General features: G+C 46.9%; 1 protein-coding gene across 4 annotated transcripts in view; it reads right to left on the minus strand.

Moving 5' to 3' along the window:
* PPP1R21 (protein phosphatase 1 regulatory subunit 21) overlaps positions 1 to 26,332 on the minus strand; it is a 102,974-nt gene that overhangs the window by 11,141 nt on the left and 65,501 nt on the right. For all 4 annotated transcript variants that reach the window (XM_076067588.1, XM_032956239.2, XM_032956237.2 and 1 more), the window contains 11 exons: positions 25,907 to 25,995; positions 25,048 to 25,184; positions 22,923 to 23,015; positions 22,525 to 22,652; positions 13,921 to 14,073; positions 10,045 to 10,137; positions 8,990 to 9,256; positions 7,921 to 7,956; positions 6,591 to 6,707; positions 2,800 to 2,898; positions 776 to 904 (listed from right to left, as the gene is read on the minus strand). In XM_076067588.1, the coding sequence (XP_075923703.1) occupies positions 776 to 904; positions 2,800 to 2,898; positions 6,591 to 6,707; positions 7,921 to 7,956; positions 8,990 to 9,256; positions 10,045 to 10,137; positions 13,921 to 14,073; positions 22,525 to 22,652; positions 22,923 to 23,015; positions 25,048 to 25,184; positions 25,907 to 25,995 (1,341 nt within the window). The remainder of the gene's footprint in view (positions 1 to 775; positions 905 to 2,799; positions 2,899 to 6,590; positions 6,708 to 7,920; positions 7,957 to 8,989; positions 9,257 to 10,044; positions 10,138 to 13,920; positions 14,074 to 22,524; positions 22,653 to 22,922; positions 23,016 to 25,047; positions 25,185 to 25,906; positions 25,996 to 26,332) is intronic.

Raw genomic sequence — 26,332 nt, forward strand, 5'->3', positions numbered from 1 at the left:
TTCTATGAAGGCCGGCACAGCACACGAGGGGGTGGGTTGCCAGCACCACGCCCGGCCACCTTTGTCTCCGAAGTGGTGATGTTTGCGCATCTCACCAGGTACTCATTTGAGGCAGAGTTGACATAGGGGGGGCTGAGGATCGGTTCAGATAATCGTTACTGGTGTTGGCCGTGAGTGGGAATCAAACTCACGTGGTCAGGTTCGTAGCACACCGCTACAAACACACAACAACCTCCATTTGACACTAAGTGGTTGTGAAGTCACCATGGCGCTTGTGCCAGGCTAGGTGCACTTTAAGGCCACGTGAAGTGTGGAACGTTCGCTGGCATGAGGTCATGGGACAGACCCAGATGCCATGGGTTGACTGACTGAGATGAATGGCCGATGCACCACCTGTACCTCTACTGTGCCAACTTGCTGTGTTTTAGCCGCCCGGCGCTCCCCTCGTTGTTGTGAGCATCGCTCCTCTACCTTCTGCTGTTGCTGAAGGGCGACTGCCTCTAACTGCCCAGGAGCATGCTTCACGAGCCTCCTCCACAGAGGGAGATTTTGATACTGCTGGTACTCGTCATCCCCAAGTCCACTCAGTTCCACATCCTCTTGTATTACATCACTCCATCTCATCACCAGCCTGTGCCCCCCCTGTCCAGCGAAACAAAATCTGTTTTGGCATGTGGTGGCTGGGCATTCAGGCTACACACATACACATGCAGACACACACATGTAAAGGCAAACACACGAGTACACGTAGACGTGTGGAAATGAGCATGCACACCTTGCCGGCGAGCTTGAGGGCGTCGATCTGGTCCCTCTGTGTTGCGAGCGTCTCGTTGACGCTGCACAGGTGATCACTCATCATGCTCAGCTGGTCTTCATAACTCCGCTTAGTGGTGGTGAGCTCATCCTGCACAACACCAAAGACCCGCCATATAACCTTAACGGACTGTTGGGGCAAGTGCTGTTCGCGAGCACCTATTAAGGCCAGCACAGCAAACGAGGGGGGTGGTGGCCAGCACCACGCCTGGCCGCCTTTGTCTCCCCAGTGGCAATGTTTTTACATCGCACCAGGTACTCATTTGAGGCAGAATAAACTTATGGGAGGCCCAAGATGGGTTTAGATAATCGTCACTGGTGTTTGTTGTGAACAGGAACCAAACTCGGAACGCCGGGTTCGTAGCGCAGTGCAGCGCTAACTGCTACGCAACTGCTCATGACACCACCACCACCCAACACAGACCACTACATGGTGGAGGGCACTTGCCAGGTTGAGTGTACTTTGAGGTGATGGGCACTGACCTGTGTCTTTGGTTAATACACTAGAGCCATTAGGAAGATGCTGATCGTAATAATGAAACTTATAATAAACTACTTATAACAAGACAATGAATAACTGTGACTCTGAGGCGAGTATCTGCACCTACTTGTTGGTGTTTTAGTCACCCGATGCTCTGCTTTATGTTGTGAGAATTGCTCCTCTTCCTCCAATTGTTGCTGGGAGGTAACCGTTGCCAACTGCCCAGAAGCATCATTCACACGCCTCATACGTAGAGAGCGATTGTGACACTGCCGGTTCCCAGTCATTAAGCAAGTCCAGGTCCCCCCTTTGCAATCGTGCCTCTGGCCTTCTCTGTCCCCGCGTAGCCCCCCCGTGAGAGTTTCCCGGGCACGCAGTGACCGAGCGTGAACACTGACAACGCGTGAAGCGGCAGTGCTGAAACGAAGCACGATGGAACAATCAGGCCCTGTCTGCCAGGTGGGCGTCTCGATGCTCCAGTGACACCATGGAAAAGAGCGAGAGAAGCGACAGTGGCAACAGCAACAAAAGTGCAGGTACCTCAATCCGTGAAAGGGATTTCGCTGGGATAGTCTGGAAGCCCACTCCATACGTGTAGAGATTTTACAGAGGAATGGAGTAATTAAGAATGCAAGTGTCACCTGTTCGAACCCGTTGATACACGATGAACGTGGCAGGGTATTTAGGGTGCGACTATTCAATACTGTGTTGAAACCTGTGCGTAATTTTGCAAGTGATAGGGATTTTTTAATTGGCAGGACGCTGACATTGATTCACAAGAATTATGGATTAATGTGTGCAGTAACTCCATGACTCGACTCAGTTTCAGTTGATTTATTTTGGTATAGCCCTGTGAGCCATTCAGCTCGTGAATCGGGTGCAACCACAACAAACAAAAAAACAAAAACACAAACAAGAAAAACATCTTAAAGTGACTATGTGACTGTGGAAACAGAAAATCCATGTAAAAAAAACAGCAAAATATTCCTGAAAAAAGCACCGTACACCAACTCTGTGTGCAAATAATCCCAGTGGGATGCAAGTCAAACAACAACAACCACAAGAAAACTTAGATTAAGGCCATCAGTCTAACTCCGTACTACAACAAAACAAACATGTCCAAACCAAAAAACTTTTCGAAATCACCAAAAAAATAAAACCATAATTGCAACGTAACAGTGAGCATTGGGACTGTGACCCAATTTTTACAATAAACTACATAAATAACATGTAACACCAAATCCTAGAGCCATAGCTGGCTGCATGAGTTACTCCACAACAACAGAAGCATCAGTCGGATTATCAAATTTTTCAATGCACCTTTAAGATCAGCACGCTAAATCAAAATACAGATAATACTTTGCAGCGTCATCCGGAGCGAAACATTTTATTCTATTTTACGCCAATGAATAGCAGTGGCAGCTAGGGGTGTACAACTCCTCTAGAGCAGTTTTGAGAGAAGATCTCATTGGTAGCGATTCCAGAATCGCTACCAATCGACTCACCTGCAGACTGCTGAGGTTCTGGTTTGCTGTGTGAAGTTCGCTCTGAAACTGCTGCCGTGCTTTTTCTGCCAAACGGAGCCTTTTGCTGAGAGCACGGCACTGCATACACACAAAGACAAAGATCCCCCATAAAGCCTTAACAGACTGTTGGGGCAAGCGCTGTTAGCGAGTAACAATGAAGGCCGGCACAGTACACGAGAGAGTGGGTGGCCACCACGCCCAGCCGCATTGCCTCCCCCCCCCCTCCCAGTGATGTTACACACTGCAGCACGAGGTGATTTCAGCACCTGGCCTGCAAGTGAGCATTATTCTTCCAGTAGGGGGGTTATGATTGCTGCTGTATGCAATCCCAATTGAGTACTTTCTGTGAATGATTATCTATCCACCCCCTGCCCCCCAATGATAACCCAACCACACTATTGGCTTTGTGTCACATTAGATCCTCGCAGTAACATCAAGTCATCCTCAGGAGTGGCCCCCTGCTGATGATGATGTCACAGAACTACGTTCGAGGTACTGTCGAGAGGTCTTTCTTACACAATGCCAGATCGTGCAGACTTACTATGGCAAAAAAAACACAGTAATAAAACATCCAAATTACACAACATCCAAATGACACAACCGATATGCAATTTTGAGTGTTTGTTGTGTGGCTATCTAACGGAATATTTATAACATGCTGAACTAAAGGAAAAAATACACACTTTCAATATTTTTGTGTATTCATTTGTAATTAAAATTGCAACTGAATAAATGTGATAAGCTGGTGTGGCTTTCTGCATAACCCAAGTATCACTCCCAATCCACTACATGGGTGGGAGATGGGGAGATTTTTTTCGTAAACCCACCTGTTACGCGTCATCATGTTACTTTAAAAACAATTCGTCCCATCACCTAGGCACAAATGGATGTTGTGGATTCGAATCGCGATATGATCAGTAGAGCTTAAATGCCTGAAAAAATGGCCCTTTAAATAAAAGACCAGAATCTGATTGGACACGGTCTTCGAGTGGACCAAGCAAGCAAGCAAGCACTGAAGGACTCTCAAGACCTAATGTGACGTGCTGGTCAGGAACCCATGGGAAGACACCACGGACGTTGTCGCTTTACAGGAGAGGAGGACATCAAGCGGACGAGCGAGTTGCAGAATAAATGGTTGCACCCTGCCATCTACCACCCTAACCATGGCCTCTCAGCCACCTTCGCCATAAGCGATGACATCAATAACCCTTCAAAATCTTGATTTGAAGCTTTCGTCACTGCAGGAATCCATACTCTTTGGTTCTTTCGGTAAAGTCACGTAGGTAGAAAAATAATAATCACGACGCTTCGATCGCAACACAAGCAATCGTCATCAGGTGGGACAACCACATAAATAAAAAACTGCTGAAGTAGGCGAGAGATCTGCCGTGGCACGAGGTTATATAGGACTCGGCTAGGGGGGGAGAGAGAAGGGGAGGGGGAGGAGGCGGGGCAGAAAGTGGACCCCGCAGCAGCACCCGGGTCACTGGAGTAAAGGGACCACCGCGGCAGCACTGAAGAAATCGGCTGCAGGGGGAGAGAGAGAAGGGTGGGGGGGGGGAGGAGGCGGGACAGAAAGTGGACCCCGCGGCAGCACCCGGGTCACTGGAGTAGAGATCGAAGAGAGATGCACAGAGAGAGAGAGAGAGAAAGACACACTGAGAGTTGGAAAAAACAGCTGACATAGGCAGGTAGTATGGAAACATCACAGTCAGTTCAGACTTCACCTGGTTAATCACGTCCTTCCAATGATTGCTCAGTTTGCACCCATCTGCTCGGTTGAAGTTGTGTCTGTGTTTATATATCTGGATGGCTCCATGAACAAATCTCTGATAATAGCCGGTGGGTTTGCCGAGTACCTTCGTCTTGGAAAAGTCAATTTCGTGTGAGCCCACTGCGTTAAAACAATGATCAGCAATGGCAGAGGTATTGGTCCTACCGTGTTCAGATCTGCCTTGTGTTTGCGAATGCGGTCCGAGACATGTTGTTTTGTTTCCCCAATTTAACTGCTGCTGCAGCCACAACTCAGTTTGTAGACACCCGGGTATTGCATGTCAGGAATCACATCCTTTACAGATGGGATCAAATCACGGATTTTTGTGTACTGTGTTGAAACGAACCTGGATCTTCTGTTTAAGATTTTGGAAATCTTTTTGGTAACCCCTGCTATGTATGGCAAAGCGATGGTATTGGTTTGATCTCCAGATGGTTGTCTCCCCATGGCTGGGGAGACAGCTTTGTGGATTGTACGGTCAGAATATCCTTTCATCCTGAGGGTTTGGTGTACGTGCTCCAGCTCACTGGCTAGGTGATGCTGGTCGGAGATGCAACGGGCCCTATGGTGTAGTGTTTTGATGAGAGAATTTTTCTGGGCTGGATATTGGTGGGAGTCAGGCTTTAGATAGGCATCCGTGTGGGTGGCTTTCCTGTAGACAGTGTCGCAACGAGCCATCAGGTCTATTCTCGTTCAAAACATCCAGGAATGGTAGCTTGCCATCCTTTTCCACTTCCATGGTGAATTTGATAAATGGGTGTATGGAATTGATGTGGTTGAGAAATTGGTTAAGTGCTGGAAGGCCATGCGGCCAGATGACGAACGTGTTATCTACGTATCTCTTCCACAAGGAAGGACGTAGGGTGGATGTCTGTGATAGTCATCATTGTAGATAAGAACCCCAAATAAGGAATGGACATCACCTCTGCCAGCAGCCGCTCACCCGGCTATAGACGTGGGGTGACTCCAACAGTCACCAAACAATGGGTCACTCAGAAGATGATGAAGCCGGAGTGAAATTCGAATAAAACGGCCGTCGGGCAACAGCTTAAGGGGGTAACAGAAAAACGTACATTTGAATTTGTCACTCAGAAACAGAACAACACTTAAAATAGTTCATCAGAACGAGTGACCGAGATAAGGACATCGCACTTCTGGAGTTGCTCAATTCTGCATGAAAAACACCAATGGGAACCTAGGTGCCTCAAAACCTAGAGAGCACAGACTACCAACAACTCCAGAAACTGCCGTGGCTTCCCAAATGCTGCTGTCCTGCTCAAAGGAATGCATGGACAAGCTCACCAAACAAGCTGTCCGGAAACAACTCACCATCACCTTGAGCCAACTACCGCAAGCGACAGATCTGAGCAGACCGTGCACTGTCGCTGAAGTGGAAGAGGCCCCCAGGGCCACAAAGACCAACAAGGCACTGGGATATGATGGCAAGTGTCCAGAGTTACTCACAAGCGAGCATCCAGAAAAAAACACCTCTGTTGAGACCCAAACATTGGATTTCCTGGCTTTGACATTCCTCAAGGACACTGGTGTGACCATTGACCGCATCAGAACATAAACAGGCCAATCCCAAAATCTCCTCCACAAATGGAAAATGAAAGACACAGCCACAGTGCACTTGTGGCCCAACTATATAACCATATTGTAAACCACTGTAATCTGCGCACGTTCCTTCAGCAGAAGAATAGCAATCTCCACAAACTCTCTCCTGGAGGCCTCTCGTGGCTAGCAGACCTTGACATGGGCATTTAGCACCCGCCATAAGCAAGAAGAAAATTTAAAGAACCTGGTAAGATCACAAAATAACAAATAGGATCGATATCTTAAAGACAAAATCCTTGCCTCTGGCAATTCACCAGCAAGCATGGCTTTGCTGATAAGACACTGTTTTGTCAAAACCGGTCAAGAGTTTGCTTGTATTGAATCAACCATGCTGAAAATATGCCCGACTAGAAGGCCACAGGACTCCCGTGAGTCTTACCTCTGCGTGGAAGTGGACAGCTCTGCTGTCCGCCTGCTGCAGCTGAGCGGCAAGCTGAGTCACGCGTGCCGTGTAGTGGCGCTTGATCAGCTGCTCGCGCCCATCCTCCAGCACAGACTTGGGGGACGTGGAGAGCGGCCACATTATTATTATCATCAATAATTATCGTTCACGTAATGATCTGGCCAAATTTGTCTCAAAGTAACCTCCTCCACTCGACAGTGAAAAAAATGAAACCGTTACATGTACAAGTTCAACACGCATTTTTGTATCTAATTTATAACTTTGTGGTGAAAATTGTTCTTAAAGCTTACCGACCGGTGAGCGAAAAAAATAATAATTTGCGCATTAAATTCCAGCGCACGTGTTGGGTGGTGGTTAGCACATTGCGCTAACCGCAATACAACCGCTCCCCAAAACGCACAAACACAGGACAGCCATGATGGACAAATTAGAATAGGTTATAGCCTTTGTGGCAATAAAACAGTTGTGTTAAGATTACATTATGAGACCTCCTTTGCCAGTAACAAGATATAGTAATAGGTTTTTACCCTTTAATCTGGCACGAAAAACTGATACCTTTATACAAGGGATCATGTTTGCAATAACCACAACACGTCTTCTGGTCCAACACCAGTGGAGACTGGGCTCTAAGAAAAGCCGTCTCTCGGGTGTGGACCAATCAAATTCAAGGACAGTGCATATTTTCAGTTGTCTTTTTTGTTTGCATTTTGACTACTTGTGTTGTGGTTATTGCAAACATGATCCCTTGTATAAAGGTGTCAGTTTTTTTTGTGCCAGATTAAAGGGTAAAAACCTATTACTATATTGTGTTAAGATGTTCAAACACCAAATAGATACCTTTTGCAAGGCATCAAGTCTGCATTAACCACACGTACTTGTGCCAAAACATACAAACAAGCATTCTTTGATCATATATGCATTTTCCTTGAAACTGGCCTACACCAGAGACAGCCTTCTTTATGGCCTTGTCTCACCAGTGTTAGACCACAGAACGCCAAAAGGCGAACAGTACCAAGGCAATGCAAGTATCAGACCACTTAAAGCTCGGGTCAAACAGTTATATGTATGGGACCTTTTTGCCAATGTCAACAATGATAAACAATTTGAATTGGTTTTACCCTTTCTGGCAAAAATGCAGGTGGAGTTAAGATGTTCAAATGCAGACTTGATGCCTTGCCAAAAAGGTTGAACATCTGAACACAATACCTGCGTGATTGCTAGAAAGGGTAAAAACCTATTCTCATTTTTTCACATGTCATTTTTGATACTGCCAAAAATGTATCACATGGACATGACAGCTACCTACCGGTTCCTCCGCCTCTGAGCTTGACAGCCGGCCGCGCTGCGGAGACAAAGGCAAGAGTGTCTCAAGAGATCTCTGCAAGGTGACCATGTCAGCATGCTCGCCAAAGAGGTTATTATTGCCATAGTTCAACTCCAGATGCAAGATGCCTGGCAATTTCATTTATTTGAGGGTGCTGCTAATGTGAAGATGCAAGGGATGATTTGTGGCGTTTGTTTGCTCAATGAAAGCTTGGGTCACTGTGTCAGCATCATAACCCAAATTCTATATCTCCCAAATAGTGACATCGTTATTTTCCTCATACATCAGCAACTAAACCAATCATCTGCTATTCATTTGGCTACCAATTCAGTTAATCGTCCACTCAACTCCGCTACTAATTCATCCACTCTTTTAGCAACAGATCCCTCTGGTTCTAGCAATCACTAATGTGCATAGTCATTTAGTTGCCGAGTTTAGCGAACCTTTAAGCTTTGTAGCTGCAAAATAGATGCCACGGTAGCGAGATGTTAATTACCTCGCCAGGTATACAGGTCGTGGGTTCGATCCTGATGCCGACGCCTGTATATTTGGAGTTTACGTGTCTCTCTCACCATGGTCGCATGGATTTTTCTCCGGGTCCTCCGGTTTTTCCCTCCACATTTAGAATCAACATCATGCTTTTAGAGTATTTGGCTGCTCGAAATTTCCACACGATGATAAGCCACTTCATTGAGCTATGGTTTGTGGTCAGATCACTTCCGCAAAAGAGCTATACAGCTCATTGGGCCTTACCTGGTAAAATATCAATAGTTTAATTGTTTAATCATGTCCGAGGAGAGGTCGGGGGGTCGTTTATAACCTGGTCAATTCTGCACAGGTACATATGGGGCTTTTACCCTCTACGCATGTTTAATTTATCTTCTGAATTCATCTATTTTCTCTCGTTTCTCTATGGAGCACTGTTGATTCTGAAAACATCTCTCTCCCACAGCTTCCTTCATTGCTCTATCACACCGTGTTATATATTAAGACGAGTGGCTCTCACACTGCTTTTGCTGGTTTCGCTGCTTTCGGCTCGCCACACACTCACCGGCGTGCTGGCGCCAGCACCATCGTACTGTGCCACTGCATCTCGCACGTTCCCCTCCTGCGCCGTCGTTGCCTCCTGCTCCTCACCGTCGCCGCTACCGCCGCTACCACCGCTACCGGCTTGGCTCAGTGCTGCATGCAAGCGCGTCTCCAGCTGGCGGCAGCGTGCCGTCTCCTTCTCAAACCGCGCCTGCGCCAGCTGCGTCTCGAGCAACCAGTGCTCCTTCTCCTGCTCCAGCCGCAGCAGCTTCTCCTGGGTCTGTAACACCTGCAGCAGCAGCAACAGTAGAAGCAGAACAGGAACAGCCTGTATTCTTAGCTCTTTCGGTAAAGTCACGTTGAAGGGAAACAATAAAATATATATAAAACAATAAAAATTCTCACGACGTTTCGACCATAACACAAACGGTCGTCATCAGGTGTGTATTTGGGAGGTTCAGCACTGCTACAGCACAGCCAATGCAGATGTAGAGGGGACAGATAGGGGTAACAGCAGCGCACCTGGAATAATAACACGTGACACAGCTACCAGCACAGGCTGTAACGAGTGCTTGACACACTGTGGTGATCCTGCATGGATTACCGACCGTAATCGGAATTATGACACAAGCAAGTGCTCGCACCGACACAATGGAAGTGTGGATTGTAGTCGGTGATATAGCTAATGCAATCGCTCGACGCAATGCAATCCACAATATATATTTTGCGCGCTCGCGTCCGGACACCTAAAATAACCCTGCACCTGATCGTTGCTGCGTGCGTTGTCCACACATGAACCACAGCTCGAAATATCCACGACAAAACGAGGTGCCTGCGTGGTGCCCCAGGCGCCTGCAGGTTGCCTGCTCCTGCCGTTTTCCGTCACGTGAAGGGCAGCCAATTGAGTGGTTTTGTTCGTGGTTCAGTGACTGGTGAGTGATTGAGTGCATTATTGATGTGTGAATAGGGAGTGAGCGTGAGTGATTGGTTGAATTATTGGTGGATAGGTGAGTAGTGACAGAGTAGTGGCTGAGAAGTGAATAATGATTGGTAGTGAGTGAGGAGCGAGTGAGTTACCTGTTGAGCCAGGCCTTCACGGCTCTCGGTGGAGCTAAGTAGCACCGCCCGGTTAGCCATAGCCTCCTCATACGGCACCGAGTCCGGGGGTGGCTACACAAAGACAAAGATCCCCCGTATAGCCTTAACGGACTGTTGGGGCAAGTGCGGTTAGCAAATAGCACCTATGAAGGTCAGCGCAGCAGACGAGGGGGTGGGTGGCAAGCACCACGCCCGGCCGCCTTTGTCTCCCCAGTGGCAACGTTTACACACCACACCAGGTGCTCGTTTGAGCCCGAGCGTTGCCCACACACACACAAGCGCAGTGATTTTTCAGTCACAGAGTTCTTTTGCTTGGGTCCCGAGGAGATGCCTCGTGAATGCTTATCAACAGGACATAGGAAATGCTCGTCGTGTCTCAGTGGGTGCCATCCTGGATCAGGTCAGGGGGGAGGAGGAGTAGAGGGGTGCTCGAACCGGGATTATGTGGAGCAGTGGACGTTTCCTCAAGCTCAATTTTGATTGGGCGATTACATTTGGTTGGGGGAGTGATAATAATCGACAACCCCGATCACACATGGTTGATGGAAAAGAAGTTCGACACGACTCTCATAAAAACATAAAATAAGTGGCTCTATGAACGTAAGGCATGTATAAAAGAAATATCAGCAAGCTCATTAACAGAACTGGCCTACAGTAGAAATGTACGTATTAAACGGTCTCTTCCCGTGTTCCTAAAAAAATGGGAAGTAATAGTCACCCCCTCTGAATGGCTGCCAGAGGTGCCATCTGTTGAGGAAATACAGAAGGTGATCCAAGAGTCTGAAACCAGGAAGAGCGCCGGCCAGACGTGATCTCACAATCGAACTGCTGAAGGAGGGTAGGTTTGTGTGTAGACTGCTCTATATGCCATCATTATAACTGACTGGACCATAGGATGGGTTCTGCAGGTTTGGAAGGATGCCCTGGTGGCCCCCCTCTTTAAGGGGACCGTACTGATTGTAACTACTGGTGGATCTCCTACCTCAGCATGCAGGAAAGGTCCTGGCAAGGGTTATTTAATATTCCCCATTGCCAGGCACGCTGAGGAGAGGCTCCGCAAGCCTCTCCTCAGTGGAGTGGTCCGGCACAGACGCCATATTCTCTGTTCGTCTGCTACAGCAAAGGTGTCGGGAATTCCAACAGTACCTACATCTCTGCTTTATTGACTTGGTCAAAGCCTATGATACCATAAATAGGCCAGGGCTCTGGGTTGTTCTTCATGCTTACGGGGTCCCTGACTCTCCGCTCACATTCATTAACTACCTTTATGAAGGTGGGCAGACCCGGATAAAGCGATGTGGCCGGGAGTCAGACCCATGTCTGATCACTTTGAGGTGTGACAGGGATGTTCTATTGCATTATTTAACATATTTTTTGACTACATAGTTCGATAAGCTTTCCATGGCTATACTCTTTGGTTCTTTCGGTAAAGTACCGTAGGTATAAAATAAAATAAATCACGACGTTTCGATTGCAACACAAGCAATCATCATCAGGTGGGAGAGAGATGCCGTGGTAAGAGGTTATATAAATAAGAGAGAGGGGGAGAGGGAAGGGAGGGGGGTAGGGGAGCATTGCGTGGACGCTAGGAGAGGGACGTGAAGCTGGATGGGGGGAAGTGGGCCGGGCTGGAAGTGGGAGGCTGAGAGAGCTGGGGATGCATGGGGGGGGGAAGATGCAATAACAAAGCAGCAACAATGCCAATGAAGCCAAAAATGCCAATGCAGCAGCAATGCCAAACGCTGGGGATGCAATTAACTCGGCAAAATAGAATAGTGCCCGGCAAATATGATGGAACAACCATAAAGCATTTAAGGTTTTACCTGGTTAATAACATCCTTCCAATGATTGCTCGATTTGTATCCATCTTCTCAGTTGAAGCTATGTCTATGTTTATATATCTGGATGGCTTCATGAACAAACCTTTGATAGAAGCCTGAAGGTTTGCAGAGCACCTTGGTCTCGTAAAAAACAATATCATGAGAGCCCACAGCGTTATAGCAATGGTCAGCCACGGCAGAGGTATTAGTACTGCCGTGTTTCAGATCTGCCTTGTGCTTGCGAACACGGTCCGAGACATGTCGTTTCGTTTCCCCAATGTAATTAATTTAATTTATTTTATACCTACGTGACTTTACCGAAAGAACTAAAGAGTATGGATCCCTGCAGCCACGAAAACTTCAAATCTAGATTATTTCCATGGCTGTCCCAGAGGAATTTCCATTTGGTACTGATACAATGGGAGGCTGATCGATACCTGGGTGCGGTTGAGGGTTGGCTCCCTGTTGTATTCTGATGATATAGTAGTTGCAGCTCACTAAGAGGAGTTGGAGGGTCTGCTGCTGAACCTGGAGCATGCTACTAAGAGGTGGGGCCTTACCATCAGCTCCATCACAACCAAGAACCTGCCTGGGTATTCTGTGGAATCAAACACTGCACTCCCTCAACTCCCCAAGAGTTATGGAGAGAGTGGAGATATTTACATACCTTGGCAGTGTACTTATGACCAGCTGTGGTTTGCCAGTGGAGGTCTTACTCCGAATCAGTCGGGCGGCATTACCTTTTCATTAGCTGTGTCATGTTGTGTGGAAGCTATTCTGGTCTGTCCCTCCACACAAAGCTTCGGGTCTTCTCAGCCACAGTCAGGCCCTCCTTTCTCTATGCTTGCAAAACGTGGACCCGTCCAATGGAACATCTGTCATAGAAACATTCAGGCTGGCCTGCCTACGATTCATCCTGGATTTAACCAGACTGCATTGTGGGAGCTACACAAGTTCTTGAAAGATTTGGACACAGTCCTATTGGTGAGCTCCTCCAGTAAGCAAGGCTGCATTGGCTGGGGCATGTAGGCTGTGTTCCCAGTCACCGCATGCCCAAAACCGTTTTTGTCCGGTCGCACAGAGGGAGCTACATGGGTGCGGCACAGACTGGAAAAGAGAAGGGCGGATGTGGTACAGGAGCACTGGCGGAGCCAGTGGGGGGGGGGGTTGACTCACAGAATTGTGCACAGATGCGTATACAGTACACGACTTCCCTGAGAGAGCGTGATGCCGATCACACATGGTTCGAATTCGACCTTCGATCGATGGCTGCGCCATCGCCGCACACACATCGAATAAAAAGCAAGGGACAAGTCCTGACTGACTAACAACTCCTATCATTTTTCATTGCTGGAGGGGTTGCCCCCCACTACCTGAAAATCCTGGCTCCGTCATTGTACAGGAGGATATGGAGTTGACTAGAATTGTTAATTAATTGGTACCAGCAGTGTCAAGATCGGCCTCTGTGGAGGTGGCTCATGAAGGACGCTACTGGGTAGTTGCCCTCCAATAACAGCAAAGGGCAGAGGAGCAACACTCACAACTAAGAGTATAGTGCCGGGTGGCTAAAACACAGCAAGTTGGCACAGTAGGGACATAGGTGGGGCATCAGCCAGTCATCTCAGTCAGTCAACCCATGGCACCTGGGTCTGTCCCATGATCTCCCGCCAGCGACCCTTCGAAACATCACGTGGTGACAAAGTGCAGCTAGCCTGGCACAAGCACCATGGTGACATCACCACCACTTAGTGGCAAATAGCGGTTGTTGTTCGTGTTGAGCATTGCTGGGCGAAGCTTGGTGGAGCTAGATTAAGCAGTTCAACTCAATTGTGGGTGGAGCAGTCACACTGTGAGAGCTGGATGATTGATTGATTGGTTGTAACTGGTTGGATTGGTCTACCTGGGTACTAGGTCGAGTGGTCTCTCCGTGAGTGGAGAGAGCGTCTCGCCAATTCTGATTCTGTGTTGGAGGAAGCGAGCGAGCAGTCTCATTGTGCAAGGAGCACACTGGCTGTGGTCTAGCGGTGGTGGTCACCTGTTGGATGGTGAACATGTACTGTGCCGCTTTCCGCCGGTACTTGGCCACGCACCGCGCTGCTTCGGCGCCACCGGCCGCCCCCCGCCGGCCAAAGGCAGGGCTGGGGGCTACTGACAGGAAGTCCAGGCTGCCAGCGAAAAACTCGGCAATCTGTCCAGCACAGCACACCGTACCACAGCACACTATACCACAGGACACCGTACCACAGTACATCATACCACAGCACACCGTACCACAGTGCACCATACCACAGCACACCGTACCACAGTACAACGTACCACAGCACACCGCACCACAGCACACCATACCGCAGCACACCGTACCACAGTACACTATACCACAGCACACTATACCATAGCCCATCATCACCCCCTCCCCATTACCCTGGCAGCATCGATCACATCCAGCCCTTTATAAATCCACTGCTTCATTATGCCTCCCCATGCCGTGTCAGTCAGGAGTTGTTTGACCATACTTCATCAAAGCTGGTCAGTGTGGGTTTGTTTGTGGGAGGGAAGCCCAGGCAGGTTCCAAATATAATTCGCCACCGATGTTAGCTATGGCCAGGAATCGGAAATCACATCGCGATGTTCACAGCGCGGCGCTGTGAACATCGCGATGACTGCTGTGCGATTGCTCCACTCCACACTTACCGTGGCCGTGACGGCTGCTGCTATTCCCCTTTTAAACGCTGCATAAATCCTAACTGCTTGATTGAATTTAACAGACCATAATGTTGCTGACATGTTCCAAAGCATCTGGGACAGTAACAGCATCCCCAAGGACTAGACAAAAGACCTAATCGTGAGACTCTCCAAAAAGAGAGCTTGGAAACTGCGACAACTGGCGAGGAATTACACTCCTCTCGCTTCCTAGCAAGGTCTTCTGCAAAATGCCGTTCAACAGGATTAAAAGTCCCCTTGACCAGACCCTGTGGAAAGAGGAAGCCGGCTTTAGGAAAGGTAGAGGCTGCATGGAAACATTCACTCTACGCAATATCACAGAACAATGCCTGGAATAAAAAGCCCCACTATACCTCAATTACATCGATTTTAAGAAAGCTTTCGAAAGCATACACAGAGACAGTCTTTGACATTCCACTAAAATTCATTGAGCTGATCAAGAACTTCGATGAAGAATTTGAATGTGCAATCCTGGTCAACAACACTACTTCAGGCTGGTTCCCTGTCATGTCGGGGGTATGCCAAGGATGCATCCTTTCACCAATTCTCTTCCTGGTTACTATTGACTGGGTTATGAGCAGGAACGTGCGGTCAGGGGAGGCAGTGCCTCACCTGTCATACTCCAATGAAAATAGCTGTTACGAAACAAAAGAATAATAAAATCAATTTTAAGATTTTCCACTGATCTGTGTTATAAATGTCATTTCTGAACGATTACAATCATTTTTATAGTCAAAATCGCCAAATGTGCGGAGCTCCTCTGCAAATACAGGAAGAGATGAGAGGTGAGGCAGCAACGAGCTCAGCCTCCCCTCTGATTGCGCAACCCCTCAGTAACTGGATGGAGCGTGGGCAATAAGCGTGTGCTTGTTACGATCTCAGTATGTCACCAATGTAATGTTTGTAGACCCCTTCATATCATGTCCTCGCCTTCCAAACTTCAGGTAACTTATTTCACGTATGTGTATAAAGATATTTAGGCTGGTCTCGTCATGAAACTGCAATGAAAAAGCACAAGGGGAGGCAGCTATCACATCTGCCTCACTGAGGGGGACATGTCTAACACGCCCCCCTCACTGAGGACACGCCCCCTTAGTGAAGCCACACCTCCTCCGTGAAGCCCCCCTCAGTGTGTAAATCTGGCTCTGACACACGCCAGTGCCCCCCCATCCATTGACCTCAACGCACGCCACTGGTTATGAGATGTACCACAAGAGACTTCCCAAGGGGAATCCAATGGACCCCCTGCTCAGTGCTCGAAGATCTTGATATCGCAGATGACATAGCTCTGCTCTCTTCTCAACAAACCCATACGCAGAAGAAAACAACTCGGTTGAGCCAGTTTACTGATCGACTAGGCCTGCAGATAAGTATAGAAATGACCCAAGAGATGAAAATCAACTAATAACAACAAACACAATAATCAAGGGAAACCCACTGGAACAGGTTGAAAATTTACATACCTTGGCACTGTCATAAGCAAAGAAAACTCCACCTCAAAAGACATAAAAAGTTTAGACTAAAAAAGGCAAGACACACTGTCCAACTGAGAAATATTTGGAAGTCTCGCCAATACAGTTTAAAGACAAAGGTACGAATCTATAATGGAAAAGTAAAATCAGGGCTGTTATACAATAGTGAAAGTTGGAGAACCACCAAATAGACATGAACTCCCTATCAACCTTCCACAACAACTACCCGAGGAAAATCTGTCGCATCTTCTGGCCAAACAAGATTTCAACCCGGGATCTGTATATAAAAACCAATAAAAAATGTTTAAGTTGGGACAATAGAACCGAGTTCATAGCGAAAACCGCCCTACAGTGGACACCACAAGGGAAAAAACCACAGGGCAGGCCGAAGACCACCTGGCGATGCACCGTTCCAGACCAACTAAAGACGATGGGCCTGTCTTGGGGTGAAGCAGCGAAGGCTGCTAAAGACCGCCCAGCATATTGTGGCGTGATACTCCACAAGGAGCGAAGAGGAGTAAGTAATGTTGCTGACGAGACAAACTCTGGAGTAAAACCACTTCAGAATTTGCATGCTTAAACAAATGCTGCTGTAAAGCATGAGGCCTGGAGGTTAAATAATTGAGGTACACAAAAATAATGTTTTTTATACTGTAAATCAGAGCCTTGTTTGTATATTTCATTGCCCATAAGTCACGACAATGGCAAATCATGCAGCACATGCAATCTACTCATGATACAGTTTTTGTGCAATTAAGTCTGTATTTTATTGAGCTCAAGTCTTAATAATACAGTGAGAGAAAAAAGTATTTGATCCCCTGCTGATTCTGTACGTTTGCCCACTGACAAAGAAATGATCAGTCTATAATTTTAATGGTAGGTTTATTTGAAAAGTGAGATACAGAATAACAACAAAATCCAGAAAAACGCATGTCAAAAATGTAATAAATTGATTTGCATTTTAATGAGGGAAATAAGTATTTGACCCCCTCTCAATCATAAAGATTTCTGGCTCCCAGGTGTCTTTTATACAGGTAACGAGCTGAGATTAGGAGCACACTCTTAAAGGGAGTGCTCCTAATCTCAGCTTGTTACCTGTATAGTGGAGTAAACAATACGCATAGGAATTGGCCACATACAGTACATACAGACAGACAAGGAGAACGGGTCACATGAGGTCGAACAGGTGGTCGAGTCACGGGTGGCGTAAACAACCCGAAGTAATTAAGGGAGTCGTGGCACGAGGGCTGTGATTGGTCGAGAGGCTGTTAGTGTTAAGTGGTGGCGTCTCGATGTCTGACGGAGGGGACAGGTGCGAGTTGGCGGAAAACGGCCAGCGAGTCACGTGGCAATTAATTAAGGCAAATGCGAAAGGGGATAAAACGCGAGGTGATTTGAACGGAGAGAGGGTTGTTGCTGGGCAGTTGTTGGCGAGAGGTGGAGAGATGCGAAGAGGACAGCTGGCAATGTTAGGGAAGAATAGATAGAGAGCCGAACCCCAAAGACAGTAAATAGCGATAGGGAGAGTTAGCATTAGCGGAGATAAGAGTCACTGTGTGTGAATAGATAGATGGAGTCACTGTGTGTGAATAGATAGATGGAGTCACTGTGTGTGAATAGACAGACAGGATACTGTGTGTGAATAGATAGAAGAAGAACCACTGTGTGTGGAAGGGAAGTCACTGCGTGTGAAGAGATAGCGACGATACTGTGTGTGAGGAGATAGAAGACGAACCAATGTGTGTGGAAGGGAAGACACTGTGTGTGAAAAGATAGAGGAAGAAACACTGTGTGTGGAAGGGGATGCACGGACGATGCTGAAGTAAATCGGAGTGTCCGAGTTGGCGGAGCGCGAAGAGAATTACTGTGTGTACGGAACGATGGAATAAAAGTGATGGCGGAAAAAGAGACGGTTGTCGTCCGAGTGAATTCACGGCACTACACCTGTATAAAAGGCACTTGTCCACAGAAGCAATCAATCAATCAATCAGATTCCAAACGCTCCACCATGGCCAAGACCAAAGAGCTCTCCAAGGATGTCAGGGACAAGATTGTAGACCAAGACAAGGCTGGAATGGGCTACAAGACCATTGCCAAGCAGCTTGGTGAGAAGGTGAGAACATCTTCTTGGTTCTTTCGGTAAAGTCACGTAGAATGAGAATAAAATAATAAAATAAAATAACACAATAAAATTCTCACAACGTTTCGGCCACAACACAAGTGGCCTTCATCAGGTGAAGGGACGAGACAGTCTCGAGGACAGCGCTGGAGCGAACACAGCCAAGCTCAGACCGCGACCTTTAAGCTGTGTGAGAAGAAACAGAGCGCCTTGACAAAGGAATTAGCATAAAATTAGCATTTAATTGGCGGACTTAGCATGATGAACGGTGTAGAGGGGGTGAACATGTGCAGACCAGCGAGGGGGGGAGGGGGAGTTTACATATTGATGGTGTGAAAAGGGAATTTAAGCTGCTGCGAAAGTTTGGGATACCACTACTTGAAAAATATACTGTACCATTGAAAATTAGTTTAATGTTTGGTTCGGATAATTTAGCATTGAAATAGCTGCGTGATTAGCTTGACTGGTCACAGAAATGGCTATGTTAAAGTCAAAGCCTACACATCCACAGAGGCACCTAGTACAAATCAAACAGGAGAATTTAGCATTGAAATAACTGAGTGATTAGCTTGTGACTGGTCATAGAAATAGCTATGTTAAAGTCAAAGCCTACACATCCACAGAGGCACCTAGTACAAATCAAACAGGAGAATTTAGCATTGAAATAGCTGAGTGATTAGCTTGTGACTGGTCACAGAAATGGCTATGTTAAAGTCAAAGCCTACACATCCACAGAGGCACCTAGTACAAATCAAACAGGAGAATTTAGCATTGATATAACTGAGGGATTAGCTTGTGACTGGTCGTAGAAATAGCTATGTTAAAGTCAAAGCCTACACATCCACAGAGGCACCTAGTACAAATCAAACAGGAGAATTTAGCATTGAAAAAGCTGAGTGATTAGCTTGTGACTAGTCACAGAAATGGCTATGTTAAAGTCAAAGCCTACACATCCACAGAGGCACCTAGTATAAATCAAACAGGAGAATTTAGCATTGAAATAACTGAGGGATTAGCTTGTGACTGGTCATAGAAATAGCTATGTTAAAGTCAAAGCCTACACATCTACAGAGGCACCTACTACATGGACACCAAAGGGGCTGCAACTCAACAACTCGACTATCATATAGTAAACCGATGTGAAAAAACCTAAGTCTAAATTACGGTTAATGGTATGGTTTACAACATGGAGTATAACAGCGCCTCGCAGCTGTCTCTCCTCCTCCTCCGTTCCGACCATGGATGAACTTGTCCGTCTGAACGGGGCTCGTAGCTATCCGTGGTGCTAAAGTTGAGGGTAAGAATCCACCCATTTTTTTGCCATATAGCATTGTGATATATAACGACTTATTGTTAGTAGCTTAGCTGATTGGAGAATATATAGAGTTTATTGATAACATTGAGGTAGTTTATATTTTAGTTTTTTATTGGTTTACTATATGGTATTCATTATATAGTGTAGTGTATACCCAGTTATTGTTAATAGCTCAGCTTATTGAAGAATATATTGAGCACATTTATTATATTGATGTAATTTAGACTGAGGTTTTTTCACATCGGTTTACTATATGATAGTCGAGTTGTTGAGTTGTTGCAGCCCCTTTGGCGTCCATGTACTAGGTGCCTCTGTAGATGTGTAGGCTTTGACTTTAACATAGCTATTGCAGCCCCTTTGGCGTCCATGTACTAGGTGCCTCTGTAGATGTGTAGGCTTTGACTTTAACATAGCTATTTCTATGACCAGTCACAAGCTAATCCCTCAGTTATTTCAATGCTAAATTCTCCTGTTTGATTTGTACTAGGTGCCTCTGTGGATGTGTAGGCTTTGACTTTAACATAGCCATTTCTGTGACCAGTCACAAGCTAATCACTCAGTAATTTCAATGCTAAATTCTCCTGTTTGATTTGTACTAGGTGCCTCTGTGGATGTGTAGGCTTTGACTTTAACATAGCCATTTCTGTGACCAGTCACAAGCTAATCACTCAGTAATTTCAATGCTAAATTCTCCTGTTTGATTTGTACTAGGTGCCTCTGTGGATGTGTAGGCTTTGACTTTAACATAGCCATTTCTGTGACCAGTCACAAGCTAATCACTCAGTTATTTCAATGCTAAATTCTCCTGTTTGATTTGTACTAGGTGCCTCTGTGGATGTGTAGGCTTTGACTTTAACATAGCCATTTCTGTGACCAGTCACAAGCTAATCACGCAGCTATTTCAATGCTAAATTATCCGAACCAAACATTAAACAAATTTTCAATGGTACAGTATATTTTTCAAGTAGTGGTACCCCAAACTTTCGCAGCAGCTTAAATTCCCTTTTCACACCATCAATATGTAAACTCCCCCTCCCCACCTCGCCGGTCTGCACATGTTCACCCCCTCTACACCGTTCATCATGCTAAGTCCGCCAATTAAATGCTAATTTTTATGCTAATTCCTTTGTCAATGCGCTCTGTTTCTTCTCACACAGCTTAAAGGTCGCGGTCTGAGCTTGGCTGTGTTCGCTCCAGCGCTGTCCTCGAGACAGTCTCGTCCCTTCACCTGATGAAGGCCACTTGTGTTGTGGCCCAAACGTCGTGAGAATTTTATCGTGTTATTTTATTATCATTCTACGTGACTTACCGAAATAACCAAGAAGATGAATCCTTGCAGTCACGAAAGCTTTAAATCGAAAGGTGACAACAGTTGGTGCGATTATTCGCAAATGGAAGCAACACAAAAGAACTGTCAATCTCCCTCGGCCTGGGGCTCCATGCAAGATCTCACCTCGGGGAGTTGCAATGATCATGAGAACGGTGAGGAATCAGCCCAGAACTACACGGGAGGATCTTGTCAATGATCTCAAGGCAGCTGGGACCATAGTCACCAAGAAAACAATTGGTAACACACTACGCCGTGAAGGACTGAAATCCTGCAGCACCCGCAAGGTCCCCCTGCTCAAGAAAGCACATATACATGCCCGTCTGAAGTCTGCCAATGAACATCTGAATGATTCAGAGGACAACTGGGTGAAAGTGTTGTGGTCAGATGAGACCAGAATGGAGCTCTTTGGCCTCAACTCAACTCGCCGTGTTTGGAGGAGGAGGAATGCTGCCTATGACCCCAGGAACACCATCCCCACCATCAAACATGGAGGTGGAAACATTATGCTTTGGGGGTGTTTTTCTGCTAAGGGGACAGGACAACTTCACCGCATCAAAGGGACAATGGACGGGGCCATGTACCGTCAAATATTGGGTGAGAACCTCCTTCCCTCAGCCAGGGCATTGAAAATGGGTCGTGAATGGGTATTCCAGCATGACAATGACCCAAAACACACGGCCAAGGCAACAAAGGAGTGTCTCAAGAAGAAGCACATTAAGGTCCTGGAGTGGCCTAGCCAGTCTCCAGACCTTAATCCCATAGAAAATCTGTGGAGGGAGCTGAAGGATCGAGTTGCCAAACGTCAGCCTCGAAACCTTAATGACTCGGAGAAGATCTGCAAAGAGGAGTGGGACAAAATCCCTCCTGAGAAGTGTGCAAACTTGGTGGCCAACTACAAGAAACATCTGACCTCTGTGATTGCCAACAAGGGTTTTGCCACCAAGTACTAAGTCATGTTTTGCAGAGGGGTCAAATACTTATTTCCCTTATTAAAATGCAAATCAATTCATAACATTTTTGACATGCGTTTTTCTGGATTTTGTTGTTATTCTGTCTCTCACTGTTCAAATAAACCTACCATTCAAATTATAGACTGATCATTTCTTTGTCAGTGGGCACACGTACAAAATCAGCAGGGGATCAAATACTTATTTCCCTCACTGTAGCTACTTCGACCTGCCAAGGGTTGTTAATCTTTGGGTAGACTTGGCCCTCCCTCAAGGGATTGTGGAATTTCTAAGAGAGGCCCTGGGGCCATCAACGGAGATGAACACCAACCCACGCTCGTTTGCACCAGGAGACACTTTGTTGAAGTTGTCATCCAATGGTCCATCACTGAATTTTGAGGTTAGGCCACGTCATCATCTAGCCAAATTTCGTCTTGAGAACCCTCCACCACCCCGCAGAGCCAAAATAAATTAAACTCTCGTGCTTGTGTTTAACTCGACAATTCTTAATTCTCTCAGTTCATCAGTAAGTTGAATAGCAAATAAAAAAATCGAATGTAACAATTAGACAGATTTGGCCAGATCACGTGGTTCAAACCCAGAAAGATCAATGATGAATCACATGAGCTGCGACTTTCGTCATTCAATGTTGCGCAACCTCACTGTCCACTGCTATCTGCCCCGGTGTCTCTGTAAGCCAAGACGGCCATTATAGTGCTGAACAGGCGGACGCACCTTGCCAGTGGTGCAGGCGAGGGCAACGAGGGATGAGAGGAGACACTCGTTAGTGGAGCGCAGCTTGTGGCTTGAAGTGGGCAGCTCGTGCTCCAAGCTCACCTTGGCGCCATAGCGCTTTGAGAGCCCTGTGTGTGTGTGTGCGTGCAGGCAGGCAAACCGTGCAGAGACACACAGTGGGCGCCAGGGGCGGACAGCAACACAACAGTAAACGACACAACCTGAAAGGCAACGAGCGCGGTCCTCATCGTGTGTCTACACGCGACCAGACCATGTTTTCCCATAGACTCATCCGCGAGCATTCTTGGAACAATTAATAACGACAGCACGGTGCTTCACGCAGGCCACTACGTAAGACCCCGTGACATGGCACGGTGGGTCACGCATTGCGCTCTTACCCTGGGCAGCCTGGTGCAGGCTGTGCAGGGCGGCCCCGAGCTGTGTGTACACTGCACCGTGGTTGTCAGGGTGCATCGCCTGAGGCCTCGTTCCTAAGCATGGAGGGAAGCAAGAGGCGACATTAAATGGCCGATTCGTTACATGCGAAAGTGCTTGGCGCATTATAAACAAAACACTGCCACAATTCGACTTTACGAATTATTTGCTTGGCATTATGGGCGCATTGTAATGTGGTTTGTTTTTTGGTTGTTTTTCCTCTTAATAATATTCGGTTCATTGTTATTGCTTTTATGTTACTGCTTGTGTCATACTGGTGATAATGCCACTCGACCGATTTGGCTTGAGACCTCCGCTGCCCAACCAGAGCTGGTGAAGTGCACACTACCCAAGTATGGAAACTTCTCCACTCTCTGCACAACTGCCCCATCACTCATAGTGAGTTGAGCAAGGGGAGCGTTTGATGACATAAAATACCCTGGCAGGTGCTTTGTTTTTGTGGAGCTGATTGTAAGACATCATCTCCTTAGTAGCATGCTCCAGGTTCAGCAGTAGCACCTTCAACTCCTTCTCGGAGTTGGCAGCAATCACCAGATCATCTGCATATGTAATATGGTTGACCAAAAGGGAGCCATCCCTTGACCGCACCCGGACAGAAAATGGCTCTGACACCCGGTCACACAACTTTATCTGGGCCTGCCCACCATCAGGAAGGTCCTTAATCATTGTGAACAGACGGTCTGGGACTCCAAAAGGAGGAAGAATAACTCAGAGCCCTAGCCTATTGATATCTTAGGCTTTTACCAGGTCAATAACACAGACATGTAGGTCCTGTTGAAATTCACTCTGACATATACAAATACAAAGATCCCCCGTATAGCCTTAACAGACTGTGGGCCAAGTTCTGTTAGTGAGCATTGATGAAGGTCGGCACAGTACATAACGGAGTGGGTGGCCATCACCACACCCAGCCGCCTTTGTCTCCCCAGTGGCGATGTTTACACATCACACCAGGTACTCATTTGAGTCAATCTAGGGGAGGCCCAGGACCGATTCAGATAATCGTCACTGGTGTTGGCCGTGAGCGGGAATCTAACTCCGGTTGCCTTGTTCATAGCACAGCGTGCTACCCACAACACTACCACTTCCCATTATGATCGATACACACACAAACACTCTTTCTCTTACACACAGAAAGTAACACAACTGAATGTAACACAACCGAACAATTACATACATGCACTCTCAACACACCTCACACAAATACACAAAGAATCACACTCGCATCGCTTTATAAAAAACACAAATAATATTACTGTACAAACGACCTCAGCTGCAGAACAACTTAACCCGTGGAGTGATTAGGTCACTGTGGCCATGTTGCATTTGGGCTTTTACAGCAGCCATTTTGCATAGGTCTTTTACGGCAGCCATGTTACTTAGGGCTTTCACAATTGCTGCCCGGTGGATTTCACATGCTTTTTCTGTACTCGGGCCCATAGTCTCTTGAGTTTTCACCTGGTTAAATAAAATAAATGTGTAGAATCCTAAGGACGTGTAGGGTTTCTATAAACCAATTAGATAATATATGAATTCCTGGAGGGAAATTACCAGTGTGATTATTTACACTGGTATCAACTAGATGGAGTGGTGCTAGGGCCGTGCACCTTTCAAATCCATTTTTATATCAACTCAGTCCATCATCATCATCATCATCCCCCTGAAGTCAAAGTAATGTGCAGTATCGCTTTGTAGAAAGCCAACAGCCCTTTACTTATGGTTAGGCTGCTTCCCACTTTCCAGGGAGGGAGTAATTAATCAGTGAAAAGATTCAATTATGAAAAGGCATTTTATTAAATGAAAATTTATTTGGAGCAGCTGTCCACATGATTCGGTGTTGGTAAAGTCAGTGGTTGCCCCTGGGGGCAAAAGCTGAGACCCACCGAAGGAATGCAAAATTTCCACCACTGGCTAAGGGGCCACCAATGGCAATGAGGTGAGAACCACGCCCATGTTTGAGTGGGAGAAGATTCACTGAAAGACAGCGAGCGCCAGGTCAGGGTGAAGGCCGTGAGTGTGGGAGGCATCTGTGGGGGCGCGTGGAGGAGGAGAATGAAGCAGCACTACCGGGCAGCGTGAGCGCCACCACGTAGGTGCTCGTGCGGGAGAAGGCTGCTGTCATGGCTCTCACGTCCTGTTCCAGTTCGGCGTTGTGGGTACGCAGCTCCTCGCTGCACAGGGGCGAGCGCGACTCCTCCTGCAGGCTGCATGGGTGAGATCACGGGAACATCACGGGGGATATCTTGGGGGACACTGTGGGAATATCGCGGGGAACACTGTCGGGACACTGCGGGGGACATAATGAGGATATGGCGGGACATTACGGGCGACACCACGGGGACATGAGCGGGGACATTGCGGGGACATCACGGGGATATCGTGCAGTCACGCAGGCCAGCGTGGAGCCCTGCTCCCTCTGCTCTCTGCGTAATTCAACGACAGCGGTGGTGGTTCCAAACCTGTCTGAGCCACTGTCAACCATCAACAAAAAAAGTGTACGTACTCCCATGCAGTAAAACATCTTGGCCACTTAACAAGGCGTCATTGGCCAACAGTGTTCTGCTGACTCCAGGTTGGGAACCACAGCTCCATAGGATACTTGAGATGGCATGTGGCCTTCGTAATTTTTGCAATGGATCCTTGATATAAACGAAACTATTTACAAAACTAGACTATTTTTTTTTATTTTACCAGGTAAAATAGAAGTGACCTGGCCACAAATGATAGCTCACCGAAGTGGCTTACCATGTGAAAATGTATAGCAGCTAAATCCTCTAAACACATTTTTATTCTAAATGTGGAGGGTTAAACCGGAGGATGCAGGGAAAAATCCACACTACCACGGGTAGAGAGATACGCACGTATTAAATAAATGTGTAAATGCAAGAAAAATTTGTATTTGCATCCAAAACTGGAGCTGCCATACCTCTCCAGCTGGTAGGGCGTGAGCTTGGACAGGTAGGACACATAGTTAGAGAGGCTGTCCGAGAACGGCGACAGCGACACGACAGTCTCCTGTGACAGACGCAGAAAAAGATGCCTCCTGGTTAGCCAACTTACTGCCGCAGTATAAACCATGAAAGTTTTTTTTGGGTTAGATCGCGTAAATATAAACGTGTCATTAAACATGCCACCATCCAACACAGCCAATTAATGAGGTTTGTCACGTAAACAAAATGTGCCAATTAGTTAAGAGTTCAGCACGCCGGTTGTGTGTTGGAGAGTAAACCCACAACATTTACCATTCGACTAATGTCACGTTTTTCTGGTAGATTACTCTCAAACACACAAACTTTGTGGTGAACTAGCAACAAACTGGCACGTTTTGTTTACGTGACAAACCTTCCTAATT

The sequence above is a fragment of the Petromyzon marinus genome, chromosome 17, assembly GCF_048934315.1.
Source record: "Petromyzon marinus isolate PM22_M1 ecotype Great Lakes invasive population chromosome 17, UKy_Petmar_22M1.pri1.0, whole genome shotgun sequence".
NCBI classification, from domain to species: domain Eukaryota; kingdom Metazoa; phylum Chordata; class Hyperoartia; order Petromyzontiformes; family Petromyzontidae; genus Petromyzon; species Petromyzon marinus.